This window comes from Fragaria vesca, linkage group LG6 (genome assembly GCF_000184155.1).
Source record: "Fragaria vesca subsp. vesca linkage group LG6, FraVesHawaii_1.0, whole genome shotgun sequence".
Taxonomy (NCBI): domain Eukaryota; kingdom Viridiplantae; phylum Streptophyta; class Magnoliopsida; order Rosales; family Rosaceae; genus Fragaria; species Fragaria vesca.
In genome coordinates this window covers 31,741,327-31,757,057 of record NC_020496.1, presented here as the reverse complement: position 1 = coordinate 31,757,057, position 15,731 = coordinate 31,741,327, and the positions used below count along the sequence as shown (strand labels likewise).

The 15,731-nt window shown below is 39.0% G+C and overlaps 3 protein-coding genes across 3 annotated transcripts; 1 reads left to right on the top strand and 2 right to left on the bottom strand.

Annotated features, from left to right (window-relative positions):
• The first annotated feature begins 550 nt into the window (after positions 1 to 550).
• On the top strand, positions 551 to 3,277 carry LOC101294690 (probable disease resistance protein At5g63020-like). The gene has a single exon (XM_004306086.1). It carries the CDS (start codon positions 551 to 553, stop codon positions 3,275 to 3,277), a length of 2,727 nt encoding a protein of 908 aa, XP_004306134.1.
• A 2,426-nt stretch (positions 3,278 to 5,703) lies between these two features.
• On the bottom strand, positions 5,704 to 7,391 carry LOC101312850 (expansin-A15-like). The gene is made up of 4 exons (XM_004304241.1): positions 7,354 to 7,391; positions 7,110 to 7,248; positions 6,615 to 6,903; positions 5,704 to 6,511 (listed from the first exon to the last, which is right to left on the bottom strand). The coding sequence occupies exons 2-4, from the start codon at positions 7,240 to 7,242 to the stop codon at positions 6,202 to 6,204; spliced, it is 732 nt and encodes a 243-aa protein (XP_004304289.1). The 5' UTR covers positions 7,243 to 7,248; positions 7,354 to 7,391; the 3' UTR covers positions 5,704 to 6,201.
• A 4,165-nt stretch (positions 7,392 to 11,556) lies between these two features.
• On the bottom strand, positions 11,557 to 15,725 carry LOC101312559 (polypyrimidine tract-binding protein homolog 1-like). The gene is made up of 10 exons (XM_004304240.1): positions 15,499 to 15,725; positions 14,935 to 15,144; positions 14,450 to 14,512; positions 14,295 to 14,368; positions 14,087 to 14,182; positions 12,985 to 13,042; positions 12,779 to 12,883; positions 12,609 to 12,690; positions 12,389 to 12,501; positions 11,557 to 12,193 (listed from the first exon to the last, which is right to left on the bottom strand). Exons 1-10 carry the CDS (start codon positions 15,679 to 15,681, stop codon positions 11,765 to 11,767), a joined length of 1,413 nt encoding a protein of 470 aa, XP_004304288.1. The 5' UTR covers positions 15,682 to 15,725; the 3' UTR covers positions 11,557 to 11,764.
• Between the last annotated feature and the right edge of the window lie 6 nt (positions 15,726 to 15,731).

Genomic DNA, 15,731 nt, shown 5'->3' with positions numbered 1-15,731 from the left:
GGTTAATTCTCATTAGACACAGATTTTAAGCTTTTGATGACACAAGGTTCAAAAGGTTCATAGACCTACCACATTATTTTCTTGTCTTTCTTATTCAGTTGGTGCCACTTTCTTGTCTTTCTCTTTCGGCTTGCATTTCTTTGAAACTTCGTTTCCTTGTATTTGTTTATAAAAAGCTGCCTTTTTCCTAGTGGTGGTACTTGGAACAATGGGAGTCTACGTATTCTATTCATCACATTGTATTGAAGATGCATTGGATTTTAACAATATTAATGTTTGTTTTGAAGCAAATAAAGTATTTGCGAGTCGCTTTATTCAAAGAATGATAACGTATGATATCTAAAATTAGTCAATAAGATCGGCCAAAATACTTAGTAATGCTCGTTTCATACTGTTATAGCATTTTTTAAAAACCCAGAAGTTTCCTAGTACACCAGTTATGAGTTGCTAGTAGTTAGCAAGTCTCTCAGCTCCTATTACCCATCTTCTTCTATGCCTGCATTCGAACATCTTTAATTCTTCTTAAAATTCTATTGCAAGCACCAGTATCATGGGTAACATCTTCTCAGTCAACTCATCATGTGATGCCACTGCTTCTCGCTTCTTGGGTTCAATATTCCGACGAGCAGCATATGTTGGTAAGCTCGAAATAAACCTTCGACATCTGAAAACTTCCTTGGAAGAATTGAAGTGTTTACAGAATGACGTGAAGAGAAGGGTTGCGGTTGCTGAGCAGCAGCCACACATGAAGCAGTTAGACCAAGTACAGAATTGGATTTCAAGGGTGAACTCTCTTGAGGCTCGAGTAAGGGAAGCTGTCGACAGTAGCAGTCAACAAACGGAGAGTTTGTGTTGTGGAGGGTATTGTTCAAAGAGCTACATGTCAAGCTACAAGTATGGAACGAAGGTGGCTAAACTGTTGGTGGAAGTCGCTGACTTAAAGAGCAAGGGACTTTTTCCAGAGGTGGCTGAAAAATTGCCTCAACCTATAATCAATGAAAGACCTCTTGAGCCAACTGTGGGATTGGATTCATTGCTTGACAAGGTTTGGAGCCACGTTGAAGATGTGGAGGTGGGAGTACTTGGCTTATATGGGATGGGAGGGGTCGGCAAGACCACCCTCCTTACCCAAATCCATAACAAATTCCAACACACTGATTTTGATGTTGCAATCTGGATAGTAGTCTCCAAGGACCTCAGAGTCGAAGCAATTCAAAATAGAATTGGAGAAAAGATTGGTTTGAGAGACCCTACATGGGAGCTTAAAGATCCAGATGAAAAAGCCGATGCAATCTCAAGCCTCCTGAGCAGAAAAAAGTTTGTGTTGTTCTTGGATGATCTATGGGAGAGAGTTGATATAACCAAAATCGGAGTGCCGTTTCCTGATCAACACAACAAGTCCAAGGTTATCTTCACAACTCGTTCTGAGGATGTGTGTGGTTTTATGGGTGCTCAACAAAAGATTCTTGTGGAGTGTTTGCCATGGGACAAAGCGTGGGACTTGTTTCAGGAGAAGACTGGCAGAGATGCACTTCAAATTCATGCCGATATTCCTAAACTTGCTGAAGCTGTTGCAGCAGAGTGTGGCGGTTTGCCTCTTGCACTAACCACAGTTGGTCGAGTGATGTCCACTAAGAAGACTCCGCAAGAATGGAATCATGCGATCAGAGTGTTGAAGAAAGCTAGCTTTGAGTTTTCAGGTATGGGAGACCAGGTGTTCCCTCTATTGAAATTCAGTTACGATAATTTCCCTAGTGACAAAGTCAGAGCATGCTTCCTGTATTGTGCTTTATTTTCTGAAGACTACGATATACCTAAAGATGATTTAGTATGGTATTGGATGTGTGAAAATATGTTAGATGAACATAGTCATCCGGAGGAAGCACGAGATGAGAGCTACCATATCATAGGTACTCTTCTCAATGTATGTATGCTAGAAGAGGGTAAAGACGGTTGTGTAAAAATGCACGATGTTGTTCGTGACATGGCATTGTGGTTGGCTTGTGATCCAAAGAAAGCAGATGATAGTTTTCTTGTGCATACAGGGGCCGATTTGATTGAAGCACCAATTGCCAGAAAATGGAAGAACTCGAAAAGGGTATCATTGATGGCTAACCACATCAAAGAATTGGTTGAAACACCAAACTCTCCATATCTGTTGACTTTATTTCTCAGGAGAAATCATCTGCAGAAGATTGCTACAGGCTTCTTTAACTCTATGTCTAATCTGCTAGTTTTAGATCTGTCTTCAAATAAGGATCTCGCTCAACTGCCCGTTGGAGTTTCAAGCTTGGTTTCACTACACCATCTCAATTTGTCGAACACTGGTATAAAAGAGTTGCCGACAGAGTTAAAGTGCTTAGAGAGGCTGGAATATTTGAATTTTGAGAATACACCGAATCTTTATTCTCTTCCACCAACCCTAATATCAAGTTTTCGGATGCTGAAAGTTCTGAGAATGGTACATTCTGGTCCTGATTCTGAGGATCAAAATCATTTTGATGATGAAAAAGCGATGGTAAAGGAATTGCATGGTCTGAAGCACCTGGACTACTTGACTTTGGACATTAGAAGCACCTCTTGTTTCCAAAACTTTATCAGCTGCAAATTACTCTCTTGCTGCACTCGACTTCTATATCTCCTGGGTTATGACAATCATTCGAGCTCTCTAGATATATCATCCATGGGGAAGAAACACCTTGAACAGCTTAACATTAGGGGTTATCCTAATTTGGAAGATGTAGTACTGGACATTGATTGGGCTGGAGGACTAGCAGGTAATAATCTTCGGAACGCAATAATGAGAATCCACAACTGCTTCCATGGCCTTCAAATGATAATGATACAATACTGTGACAATCTCAAGGACCTGACACAGCTTTGTTTTGCTCCAAATCTCATATCTGTATATGTACTTTGCTGCTCTAGAATGGAGACAATAATCGATATAAAAAAACTTGGTGGAGATGCAAATGTGAGAAAAGAATTCAATCTGTTTGCGAAAATGGGACATCTGGATGTTAGATGGCTACCCGCGTTGAAGAGTATATACGGAGCTACCTTGCCCTTTCCATGCCTAAGCTACATCAACGTAGATGGATGTCCAGAACTGAAGAAACTGCCACTCGACTCTAGCAGTGCTCAAGGAGGAACCAATCTCACCCTTAGAGGAGAGCAGGACTGGTGGGATGGGTTACAGTGGGATGACCAACTCGCATTAGATACCTTTCGTCCCAGCTACATCTGTTGGAATGTAGATCAATACTTGCAAACTTAAACATTCTGTGTTTATATGTCAATTATACTTAGGATTGCAAACACTGTATCTATCCTAAATCTGCATAAAACATGAACATATGAACATGAACTCATAAATTTACCAGAACCACTTTGATTATCCATTCAGCCTTCTTATTTCACATTTATGTTCTCTTAGTAATGGGACTAAGTATGAGAATCAGATGTGCATAAGAAGGGACTAACAGACATATATATATATAGCATATTGTAGGTAGTTTCATCTATAAAGAAACTGTCACAAACTTAGTTTCATCTCAACTGCAATTTAGATTGCAAATTCAAATGTAAAGCTTATCTACAAATTTATCTTGTGGCTTTTACACATAAGAACATCTTCAGTACACGATGTGTATTTTCACATACATACATGAATGATCAGGATTAGAGGAAATAATATGAAAACATGGTGGTCTAACATAGTTATGAATGGTTAAGATTGCGTCGTCTAAATACATGTCGTGCATACAAAAATTTCCATTTACACATGTCTTAAACTCAAATCACATTATATATATTTATATTGTATTCCTAATATCAGTAAACAAGTCTTTGTCAAGTTCATATAAGCTGATATACTTACATGGAATCCATGATACATGGCTGCAGGGACCAGTTTGGATATGCTTTAGTTCCAGTCTTCCAGAGCCACCTGCCTGATACTTCATTTGTGTTATCCCATGTAATATATTCGCATCTCCGAAAGTTTACATTTGAATTGGATGCAAAACTAGCTGTGAACCCTGTGTGAAAATTTATGAACTTGAGATTTCAATAAGATTATTCTGACCCATAAGATGCAAGTCCTTCTTTGGTATTTCAAGAAACCAGATTTCTGTTGGGCATAAAATCGAACAGGTACTGGGCACTCAGAATTTGAGCGCATCTCGATGATAGAGAGTTCGGTGTGGAATGTGTCGAGGGATTGAGAGGTTTGGATGGAAGTGATGAGATGGGCATGATTCTCAAGTTGTTTGATTGCGTCTTCAGAAGAGACGGGTATTTGCTTGCTTTGGTTTGAAAAGAAATGGCTACGAGTGCCTGGTTATATATGTTTCAGGGTTTGGGCCTAAGATTTAAGTGGGCTTATTGAAAAAAATAAAATGTTAGAATAGGCCCTACATTTGAGCCCGATATCGGTCCAAAGTCGGCCATTCTCTCGCGGAATTAGACGGAAATTTGAGTTCATGTGTTCGGAAATCTTACAACGCATAATTTAACTAATTTGTTCGACAAAAAGATATAAAAGTTTACAACTCGACCGAAAATTCTATAAAACTCAACATTCTGAATGTAATGAGAGCCGTTAAATTGACAGTTAAGAAAATATTGATGTTATCAAATTAGCGGAATGAATGCAGTTATTTAACAAAGAATGTGTTCGACTTGGTAGAAAAAGTCCAATTTGAGTACTTGACATGATTATATACTTGTGTTCATAAGTCATCGGTGAGTCAAATCAGATAAATATTGTGTGGCACGGTTTGATAGAGATTACGGGACAAAACTTTATGAAAACTTCCCCACAGCCATCACATTGCTTCCCATCTTGTAACAAGAGATCTTAGGTAGTGTCATGAATCAAAATAGAGCGACTTGTTAGAGGGGACTTCATTAAACAAGGGCCATAAGAAGTTGCATATTGCTGGCACACTCAACAGCACACCCTAGCTGGCTTACGCCGTTGGGTGCACTATTAGGTGCCCTTTAACTCTCACTCACCATCAACTAGTCCTAGAGGACCAACTCATAAATCTTTCAACTGAATCACCAAAGCTAAATGTAATGGTGGATTCAGAAAGTCTGTTATGTGATGAAAATTTAGGATGTGACGGTCTTTCATGATTTCGAATAGGATTTTGAAATCTTCGCGAGATTTAACGCTTTTAAACTTTGAAAATTTGAAAATTTAAACGTCAAAACGTTGTTTAAATGAAACAACAAGTTTAATTATCACTGTTTCACAGCACTCACTCCACCACTGATTCTAGCTACTGTCGGTGTCTCTTTGTTTTCTGCATTTGCTATATATAAATCAAGTTTTACATTTCTCACTAGGCATATCTTCCTCCAAATCTATCTCCTTCTACATTTTACTTGTTGAATTTTCCAATATGGGGGAGACACCACGTTGTGTCCGATCCGTACCTTGTTGTTTGTAACTAGTTGAATGTAGGGCAACTACTTCACTCTGATAACTACAAGTGCAAAGCTAAACAGCAGTACAGCACCCTAAGACTTCACCATCTCCATTAAAATCCATGAAACTAGTATATCACTGTCTTTAGGGTGTTCTTCATTTTGCAGTGGTGGGTCTGGAGAAGTAGATGAATCATAAGCTTTCATAATAACCATATATCCATCCATTACCAACTTCATTGACAGCTTTAGCTTTCTCAAACCAGAACAAGATTTTTTTTCCACAGAAAACTCACAAATTCACAATGACTACTAGACAAAGTAGCTAAAGGCTCAACCTTTACATTCTCAGTGAAAAGTGCATGCCAATTATATAAGCAGCAGCACAAGTTTATTACAGTAGAGCATTACACAAAGCAATTAGCAAATTTGCCTAATTATGGCTTTTGCTATAGGCCTATAGCATTACTAAGAACTAAACAACTCTTCTATTCATACTTCCATAGTGACTTCTTGAATTAGCAGCAGGTAGTGAAATTCCAATACCAAACTGCCCTGATAGCATTATCACAATCTCTCTCTCTCTGTCTTCAACAGCCTTAAACTGTAAAAACCAGAATCAACTGGAGAAGGGCCTTTAAAACAAGCCCTTCTCATATTGACCATATAGCTTCAGCTTCAGCAAACTTACTCCATATAACTTAACAAAGTGGAAAATCAGCTTCAAATACTAAGCACATAGCTAGCTAGAGATTCTTCAAGTACTTAATAACGGTACTGTCTTCCTGTGTATGTCTGACCAAATGACCAGTTAGGAGGGGCAACATTGTATGAAACCAATTTGCGGCCATCGCTGGTTGTGACAAGAAAAGAAAGGCTTTGTCCATTGAGGTACGAATTGCTTTGCCAGTTTTGTCCCCAGTTTCTTGACATCATTTGCCACCGGGTTCTTGAACCTTTGATGGCCACGGATTGGACATCTCCGGCACCGCCGACGTTGGTCACCAGCACTAGGTTGAAGTATGAATGTCCATTTATAGTGAACCTTATGCCTCCTGCTCTCCTGCATCTCACCCTGCAAAAATATGCATATAAACAATAAGCCTTAAAATATGTGACACTCGTTACAACTGAACTGTGTGACGAGAGAATTGAAACATTAGAGAAAATCTATTCACCTTCTGTATGATACAGGGACAACTCCAGCTCTGTACTGAGCAATCTTAAGGAAGACAGGCTGAGAGAGATCAAAGTGTTGCTGTGGAGGGTCGCACCAACCCCCTGGCGGGCAGAAGTTAGTGGCAGTGACAACAATGGTGCCAGGGAGGCACCATTGTGGGTCATTCACACACCTGAGCTCATAACATGCTCCACAGCTCAAGCCATTGTTGAACAAAGCAGTGCTTAGAGCTGCTGTGTTAGTCCCATAGCCTTGGCTGTATAGATTGCCATAGCCACAAGCTCCACCTGTAAAAATCAATGCCCAAAAACACTAATTAGTACAGTAATACAACCAAAATTCAATTCTTTACAGAAAATAAACCATACAAGTCATGCATGTTAGACAACTATGGAACATAGTTAGAAAATGAGAGAACAGAAGTAGATTAAGCTCATACAACCAAATCAGAAGTTTGAAAAGCAAGATTATAAGCATTGTGTGAAAGACATACCCATAGTACCAGAAGCATCACCACCTCCATAGAAGGTTGCATGAGCATTGGACCAACCAGAATAATAATACCCATTAACAGAAGAGAACATAGACATAAACCCAACTAGAAGAATCCCCAAAAAAGCAGCCATTTTGTCCTGCATACAAAGATATGTGAACTCTTTTAGCATCACTATTATAACTGCTACATAATCAGATTTATTCTTCTGCAATATCATAAGGGGAGAGAAAGAACTATTTACAGGGATATGAGCTAAGCAGAAGTGGAAGAAATGGAGAGGGAGTTGGGTTTGATCATTTTTTTGAAGAAGAATAAATAGAGGTCGGTCAACATCACACCTGAATTGACAACCTGACAAAGTTTGAGCTGTTGGGACCAAGCAACTCTCTGCTAAGTGGTTTTGGGACTCTCATTTCTCTGTAGAAATAGGAATCAATGCATGCATAATTTGTAGTTTTGGGACTGAAAGCGGTTTTTATGGTTTAAACCGCGTGGTTTTCAAGTTTCCATTTAGCAATTTCCATGAAACCCCGAGTGTCTGTGAAGATGGCAGAGTAAGTGTGGCTCAACCAGCTAAACTAAGTAGAAATGAAAGGTTTGAGATGAAATGTATAACTTTAAGCCAAGAAACGAACAAGAAACGAACAATAATGTACATCAAGTTAACACTCGACTAAATATAAATAAAATAAAATATTCGAACTCAAAACCTCTTGCGGTTTGATCCCAAGTTAAATTTTAACTGTGTTCTAACGACTTCAATCATGAGGGAATCCGCCGACAAGTGATATCAAGCTAACACCGATGGTGATGGTAGACTATACTCAACTGTATTGTTTATTCCATGTTGGGATTTTCTCTTAGTTAATGGAAAATAGTTCTTGTAGTTGTAAACCAAGTAACTCTTCAATCTTCCATTTGTTGTGCCTGCAAGTAGGTCATCAAAGTTTTCATCTATTTGGTACCCCGTATCACATAACAAGATTTCTAATAAATGTCACTCATGTCCAAACATTGATGGGATGGGAGCACATGTATAATGTTCCATGCTACACATCACTAGTTTGGGGAAAGATACACTCATTTATTACATGCCAAACTTAGAGACAGAGAGTGGGTGCATTCAAATCTACATTTTATCTTGTTGATCATCAACTCTGTATTGCCAGCTTTATAAACCAGTACAAGGGAAGGATCGAAGAAAGTATCGATTAAGTTAAGATGTTCGATAAATTATCTCAATCTTAAGACATGAAAATAACCATATGTTAAGTAAAATACACAAATGGAGGTATCGTAGATGCCGTTTAGTGTATAAGTTATTGTCACTGATTTGTTTGGCTTTTACCGAATCTCCAACGATGCTTTTTGAAAGTGTAAATATCTTGGGGCTCTAGTATTGTCAGTTTCCGTTCTAGGGTAACGTTAGCCTTGTCCAATACATAACAATAGGGACAACCATTTGCTATGTAGTCATGTACGTGGTTGTCTTCTACCTTCATGTCACCAGAACTTTAGTCTGCATCTCTGCTTACATTTGAAGCTCCAAAGTTCATAAATAATGGATCGAAAACTACTTGTCCAGTAGTTAGCCAGAGAGGTGAAAATTTGGTGGGTCTAAATGTGATTCAGTCTTCACCGCCCTTTATCTGAGATTCCTGCAAAAGCTAGCAAACATTTAGGTCAAGAGCTATGAGTTTTGGAATCTCTATCTGCAATCTAAAGTAGTATACATTTTCAAAAGGCACTTGAATGTAATCAGAAATGTAAAAGGAATTTCAAAAGCAAAGATTTGAAAGTAGGGAGGAAAGTTTAGATATACCTAGATATAAAGAAGAGGTTCTAAACATTCTGCAAAGCGAATGTCATTACCATATCTATGAGAACACAAAAAATCAGACTCGAACTATCTCTATTACATAAAGAATGAGCAATTCCAATGGTGTCAAAACCAATTCAGCCGAGGAAGATGTGGGATATTCTTCCATATAACCGAAAGTACTGCTGCTGAGAAAACAATTGGCAGTGCCAGCTCTCAAACAAAGATGCCAGAGTTAGGTTGTTTTCTTCACATTACGGATAAATCATTTCGGCCGGAACATGATCAACTGCCATTTGAATCAACTAGATCAAAAGGTTACGGCGGAAAAGACTACCCCATTGGAGTTGCTCTTACTTTTTGCACGTCTTCACGCTAGGAGTATTCTCTAGCTTTCGGGTAAGTAGGCACTTGGTTTTTCAGCCCTTTGCTAAGCATCTTGGGATTCTTGGCATTTTAAGCAACTAAAAGTGACCCTAACTTACTGACACTGACCTAATTAACGGCAACATATATAAGAACGAAGCGTGATCATCAATCAAATACATAGTTGTAGTTTGATGCAGATAGTGCATATATATGTGTGATGTGTCCGTACTCCGAAGTATACCTTGCTGTGCACATTACACATGCATCTGCGTTTTTGAGAGGGGCAAGTGAATGTGATAGCCATTAAACTTCTGCTCCTTTCGAATGTGACGTAAAGCCTAATTCATATCCCATGTGTCCACAGAATGCGACTGTACGTGCTGTATGTGTTATCCAGAAAAGCTTGTAAACTAAGAGCTACTTGTAAGTTGTAACTAATTAACTAAAAACACATGCAACTGTTTGCTGCATTATTGCTAAGATTGCACGTCTAGCTAGTAGCTCCATTTCGAACAGACAGGAACCCTAAATAGCTCTAAGTGCATTTCTAGACTATGCAAGTTTTGGCATAGCATTCAGGATCCTGGCATCGATAATGAAATGATGAATCTGTGGACTGCAGCTAAAAGCCTAAAAAAGCTGAATGTGTCTTTGAGATTCCTTTCGGCAATTAGTATTGTTCGCCCTGTTAGATATGTGCTTGTAGAAAAATGTTAAACAAACTTGTTTGCTAAATTCTCTCCAACTCTTAGAACTGATTGATCCAGTTTTCGATAATGTTATACAGTTTACAGTGTTGTATGTTGGATCTCTCTCTCTCTCTCTCTCTCTCTCTCTCTCTCTCTCTCTCTCTCTCTCTCTCTCTCCAGCATTCGTTTGATCGTTTTCATGAGCAGAAAGAAAACTACGCACAATATTGGATGCATCTGCATGTTACTTATTGCATGAACATTACGGGTGTTCGAATTACTTCTATTGCTGCACAGTGAGTAAAGTAAACTAGCTAGCTATGTTTATATATATTGAACAATTTGCAAGATTAATGGGTTGTTAACGTGCAGTACTACAGTGTTAGTAGAGATCGATTTGCCATATTAATCGAGGAACAGAAAATCCACTACGTACCGACACAGAAATCAAAACACGTTTTCGATCTTCGATTCCCACTTCTCCTCAAGTACGCAATAAAAGAAATTGACGTTTATGGTATGATTGGTACCACTCTTGATGTACAAAGGTGATGAACACAGAAGCTTCAATATATCACAAAGACTGACACAAGATTCATTAAACAAAATTTAAAGAGAAAACAACAATATTAGACAGATTAAGCAAACTGTAATGTATGAACCGAAGGATCAGTGAGATCTTCGATCTTCTTGTTAATTTACTGACATTTCTCAGTGAGCTTTGCAGGAAACAGATTCACTGAGGCATGCATATACTATAATGCTAACATCAGACCCCAATCAATGCTACCTGGGTTTGATTAATCTTGGCATATCTCGAGGTGTAAACCCTCACATGAGATCAGTACATATGGGAATGCTACTACCTATTGTGCTGAAATATTCAAGTCTCTTATTATAAGAATCAAATACATCAAGAGGGATTGAACTAAGCCGAACATTAAAGTGATCGGTTATGTAATAGAGTTCAAGCCGAGTGGGTGAGACTATACTAGTCTCTTGATTCTCTTCATATTAACGGGTGATGATGAAGTCGAACCAAGCACGCTCCCTTGGATGGTTGCAATGAGGCCTCGTGGATGAGAACCATGATACCACATACTTGGTGCACAACTAGCATTTGGTGGAGGAGTCTGAATCTGGTTGCTAGCTTGAGACAGGTTAACATCGGGATGTCGAAATCCTAGATCGGAGTTTGGTCAGCTTTGGCTATACACAGTACATATGGCACTACATTTGAGTACCCACAACAACTGTTTCACATGGTTATGCCCACTGTAGGAAGTTGAAGGTTGAACCCTGCGACAACACAACGCTGCTCTTGGTTTTAAATGAAGTAGGACAACACGGAATTGACCTCTCATCTCAGGCTTTTGCAGTTTTGGAGAACCAAATAAACGATCATCATTCAGGTCCTTCATTGCAGAAGTCCCTCCTTTGGGTCATTCATTGCAGAAGTTCTAGAATACGGAGAAAATCAGGCTTCTCGTACCCGAAAATTGAAGAGTATTCACTGAACAATCGGAAATTCAGTACGGTATGGACCATTTTGTAAGATGGTAACATGGTGAGGATATCTTTGTAAAATACTGAATCAAATGTCATAATCAAGACTTAAATCACAATAGATTCTAGTCGAAGCAGGGCACTGCAAATTGAATTTGGAATGTAAATTCTTTCCAATTCCCGACAAATTACCACCAAAAACTCAAAAGATAGGGCCAGCAATAACCAGCATATAGGTTTAAGAGGTGGAGAAAAATACATCCCATTATTCAGGATTGGCCGTAATAAGAAGGTGAAGCACCAGGAGGTCGAACACCTGGGGGTGACGCACCACCTGGTCGCATATGCGGTGGAGCACCTGGCTGATGCATTGGTGATGAGCCCGGAGGCATTGGTGCTGAGGCATATACCGGGCCACCTGATGATGTGGGATATATCTGACCAGGAAAGGTGCTGGGAACAGAAACAAACGATGGTCGGCCAGCTTGCATGTTTGGATCCCATGATGGCACTTGTCCGGGAGGACCTCCAGGAGGACCTTCAGCCGGTCCAGCTGCTGCAGCACTATATTCATTTCCATGGTACACTGGCGAAGCCTGAGCATTCTGCCAAGCTGCAGGAGCTGCAGGGTAGCCAGATTGCACCGCAAGCAAACTAGCATCTGGGATTGTATAATCTCTACTTTTGTCACTATAAGCCTGCAAATAAGTATAAACAAAACTAGATCAAAATCAAAGGCAAGACTCTTAAACATATTCACATGAACAAATTTAGTGTCAAGAAGCATACATTAAAGGACCAAATCGTTTATCGACCAACAGATCCACATGATGTCTTTCAGTTTTCCTCTCATTTTTATTCTGAACATTTTACTTAAAGCATATATTTTATACCTTTACATTGAGATCAGTATGACGAGAGTATGATAGATGAAGCTTACAATAGCCACCATCATATATGCAGTGTCCCTCTAGAGCTTCTCTGGCAACGGCTGCGGTAGCAATATCTGCATTCACTCACGCATGAATGACAACTGAATCTCTCATATAAATGATAAATGAAAAGCGCTTTTAGTTATGTGAAATTAAAAGGTCACATGTCAAAGGGACATACCAGGGTATTGAACTAATGCCTGTGTTTGACCATTCTTCTCGAATATAGCAATTTTTTGTACAGTGCCAAATGCTGAAAATACCTATAACATGTAAGGCAACAATGTGACATCTGTAACATCATCTTTGTAACTTCAGCACTTGAAATACACAAAAGGAATAAGCCCTAACCGTGTGAATAACATCCACAGTCACAGCATACTGCATATTTTCAATGGAAGCCAGAAGCACATTACTCTCCATCTCTTTCTTCTTTCCATCAGGACCTACTGCAGGCTGGAGATAACAGCTAATTAGCGGAAGTTTTGGCTTAGAGCCTTAGATGCTAGTGCTCAATAATATAAATAAAATTAAATACTCTTTAAACAATAACATACCTGTACAACTCCCTCAATTGCAGTGGGATTTACAGGTAGGTATGGATTCGTGTAATCCCTGAAGTATCAGCAAAAACAAAACTAATACACGTTATGCCAAATTATACGATCAAACTGCCTCATAGAGTAGAAACGCATCATAAAAGAGAATTATAAGGTAATGATAGCTTATATTTGAATTTTGAAGAGTTTAAAAATTATTTGTGTGAATTTAACAACAAAAGCAATACAATTGGATAATTGCTGAAGGCAAGTCTCTTATGATACTTTAAATAACTCAAAGTACCAGAGACAATAAGCTTTTAAAGATGCTATAACCATCAAAAAGAAGAGAGGATTTTATAGGCTAAAACTATGTCACCAGTCAAGTCTGAAAACTCAATCCAGCATGTTTTAGAACATACAATCCAGCATGTTTTAGAACATACACATGACAGATATTCTTTCCAACTTTCACTGAGCACACTGGCAGCAGAGATGCATATACATATTACCCAGCTTACATAATAGATGCCATGTTAAAGTTTACAGCCTCTTAAAGTAAGTAAGAAACATACATCCAATACAAACTGATATACATAAGTGAAGCAAAGAGGGTTTTTTTTTGTCTTCGTTATCCCAGGAAAAAGACTAACAAAATCCATTAGGCATTTTATGTCCAGGCTAATACCTTGAAGAAGCTTTTGCCAACATTAATATGAAAACTGTCCATATTCAGACAAGAAAACATCTCAAACACACACAAGGATAACAAAAACATGTATGGCAAGAAAATTTATCTAAATGACTGAAGTGATAGCAGAAGCAATTGATACAAGCAGCATGACAACAAAAAACAAGTAACTCTACAATGAAATAACAAATGCATTAAACTAATGCATAAGATCAAGGAATTACTAAATGTCCATGACAAGACATCTGTGTTCTGGTTACCAGGCGCACTAACCCCTAGATGACAAAAAACACACACACCAATTAGCAGTTCATATAACATGCAATAACAGTAGCAAAAGAGTCGAGAAATAACCACAACCAAGAAAGGAAACACGAAGACAAAAAAGTACATCAAAACAGATTATAGATGTCTTCGCTCTTCTATTACCTGCTTCTGTGTGACTGGAACTTGATGTTCAGATCAGTGTGTGCAGAATACGAGATACGCAAATGGCATGAACCGACATGCTCTGGAAGCAAGTACCTAAAGGTAAATGATCACATCACAAAGTTAACAGCTCTGCAAACTATTCCAAAGATACGGAAATTAATGAGGGGAAGTATGATTGGAGGATAAAGAAATGGACAGTGCATACCTGGGTATACTTCTTCCATCCAAGGCGTTCCTCGCCGCAGATGCAGTGTCAGCATCACTGAACTGAATCAATGCCTGCATTATCATACAAAGTGATAAGAATGACAGACCAAGAATGCAAGATGTTTGCCGTACTAAGAAAGTTCAAGTGCAGACCTGGAAGCCGGCAGCCTTTTCAAAAGTAGCAATCTTGTGCACAAACCCAAAAGCAGAAAACACCTGAAAAACAAAATAAGTCTCATGGCTCATCACAAACACATCATATGGACACTAAAGTGAAATAACACATCATCAGAAACCCCCAGATGAAAATACCATGGGACAACAAAGTAATTCAAACAGACGAGTTATAAGTGCAGAATGACACCTGTGCATATATGGGTGACCATAGAAAGGAGTATGACGTACAAGATAATAATTCCAAACTGCCTCCAAGAAAAGAATTTAAATAAGAGACATCACCATATGTGATTCATCCAATTTAATAAAAAAAACATAAGAACAATTGTAATGTGACAGATTATCAAGAATACCCATGATTCAGATTCAGCATTTTGTGCTTATATATACTAGTTACAAGATTTGCAAAATCTTACAAGAGACGGCCAAAACAAGATGACACATTACCAAAACGCACTTACCAAGTGAATGACATCAATGCTGACATCACCAGCTTCAACACCCTCGATGGTAACCAGCAACACATTCCCAGGAACATCTCCGGGGCTTTTGTTGTTCACAATTTCATGTCTATTGGAATACTGGATGTAAACTGTTTTCCCCCGAACTTGAGCGGGCTCTGACGACGACGCATAATACGATACCATATTTATGGCCTGGTTTAGGTCTGCCTGCAAAAGTAATCATCGCCTTCAGCAACATATCTACCCAACAATGCTTAAATAAAACTATCCACATTTATAAAATTACTTTACTATAATGTACTATAACAAAAATGTGATTCTTAAAATTGACATGAACTTCTGTTTTCGGAAAACTAAGCCATAGAGTTCAGGCAAATTCAAACAACGCATTCCTAATCTTCTTACAACCAACTATAGCTCCATAGAAGCTCTCATACCTATGAAACAAACACAGATAACCAGCAATACAAAAACCCCCAATTACTGCAATTCAAGACCTTATAACCCTAATGTAGATTAGCCCTAACAAATTGAGCTGCTGAAATTGGATGAGGGACGTACGAATTCGACGAAGGCCTGGTTGCGATTGGCGCCGACGTTGCATTTGGTGTTGACGATCTTCCCAAAATGCTTGCAGAGCTCGACGAGCTCCTCCTCGGCGCATTCCCAAGGGAGATTGCGGAGGTGGAGCACCTTCGACGGCGTCTGCGTGTACCTGAACTGCGGCGTCCCCGAGGTCGACATAGAAGAATCGGCGGTGGCCGGAGATTGATTTGATCGAATTGGGGTTAGGG

Bases quoted from the DNA above. Each gene is read 5' to 3' on its own strand.
- LOC101294690 (XM_004306086.1), top strand. From the start codon at position 551: ATGGGTAACATCTTCTCAGTCAACTCATCATGTGATGCCACTGCTTCT.
- LOC101312850 (XM_004304241.1), bottom strand. From the start codon at position 7,242: ATGGCTGCTTTTTTGGGGATTCTTCTAGTTGGGTTTATGTCTATGTTC. The intron at 6,904-7,109 runs GTATGTCTTTCA...TGATTTTTACAG, and splicing joins TGATGCTTCTGGTACTATGG to GTGGAGCTTGTGGCTATGGC. The intron at 6,512-6,614 runs GTGAATAGATTT...ATATTTTTGCAG, and splicing joins GTCCCTGTATCATACAGAAG to GGTGAGATGCAGGAGAGCAG.
- LOC101312559 (XM_004304240.1), bottom strand. From the start codon at position 15,681: ATGTCGACCTCGGGGACGCCGCAGTTCAGGTACACGCAGACGCCGTCG. The intron at 15,145-15,498 runs GTACGTCCCTCA...TTACTTTTGCAG, and splicing joins ACCAGGCCTTCGTCGAATTC to GCAGACCTAAACCAGGCCAT. The intron at 14,369-14,449 runs GTCTGCACTTGA...ATGATAATGCAG, and splicing joins AAAAGGCTGCCGGCTTCCAG to GCATTGATTCAGTTCAGTGA.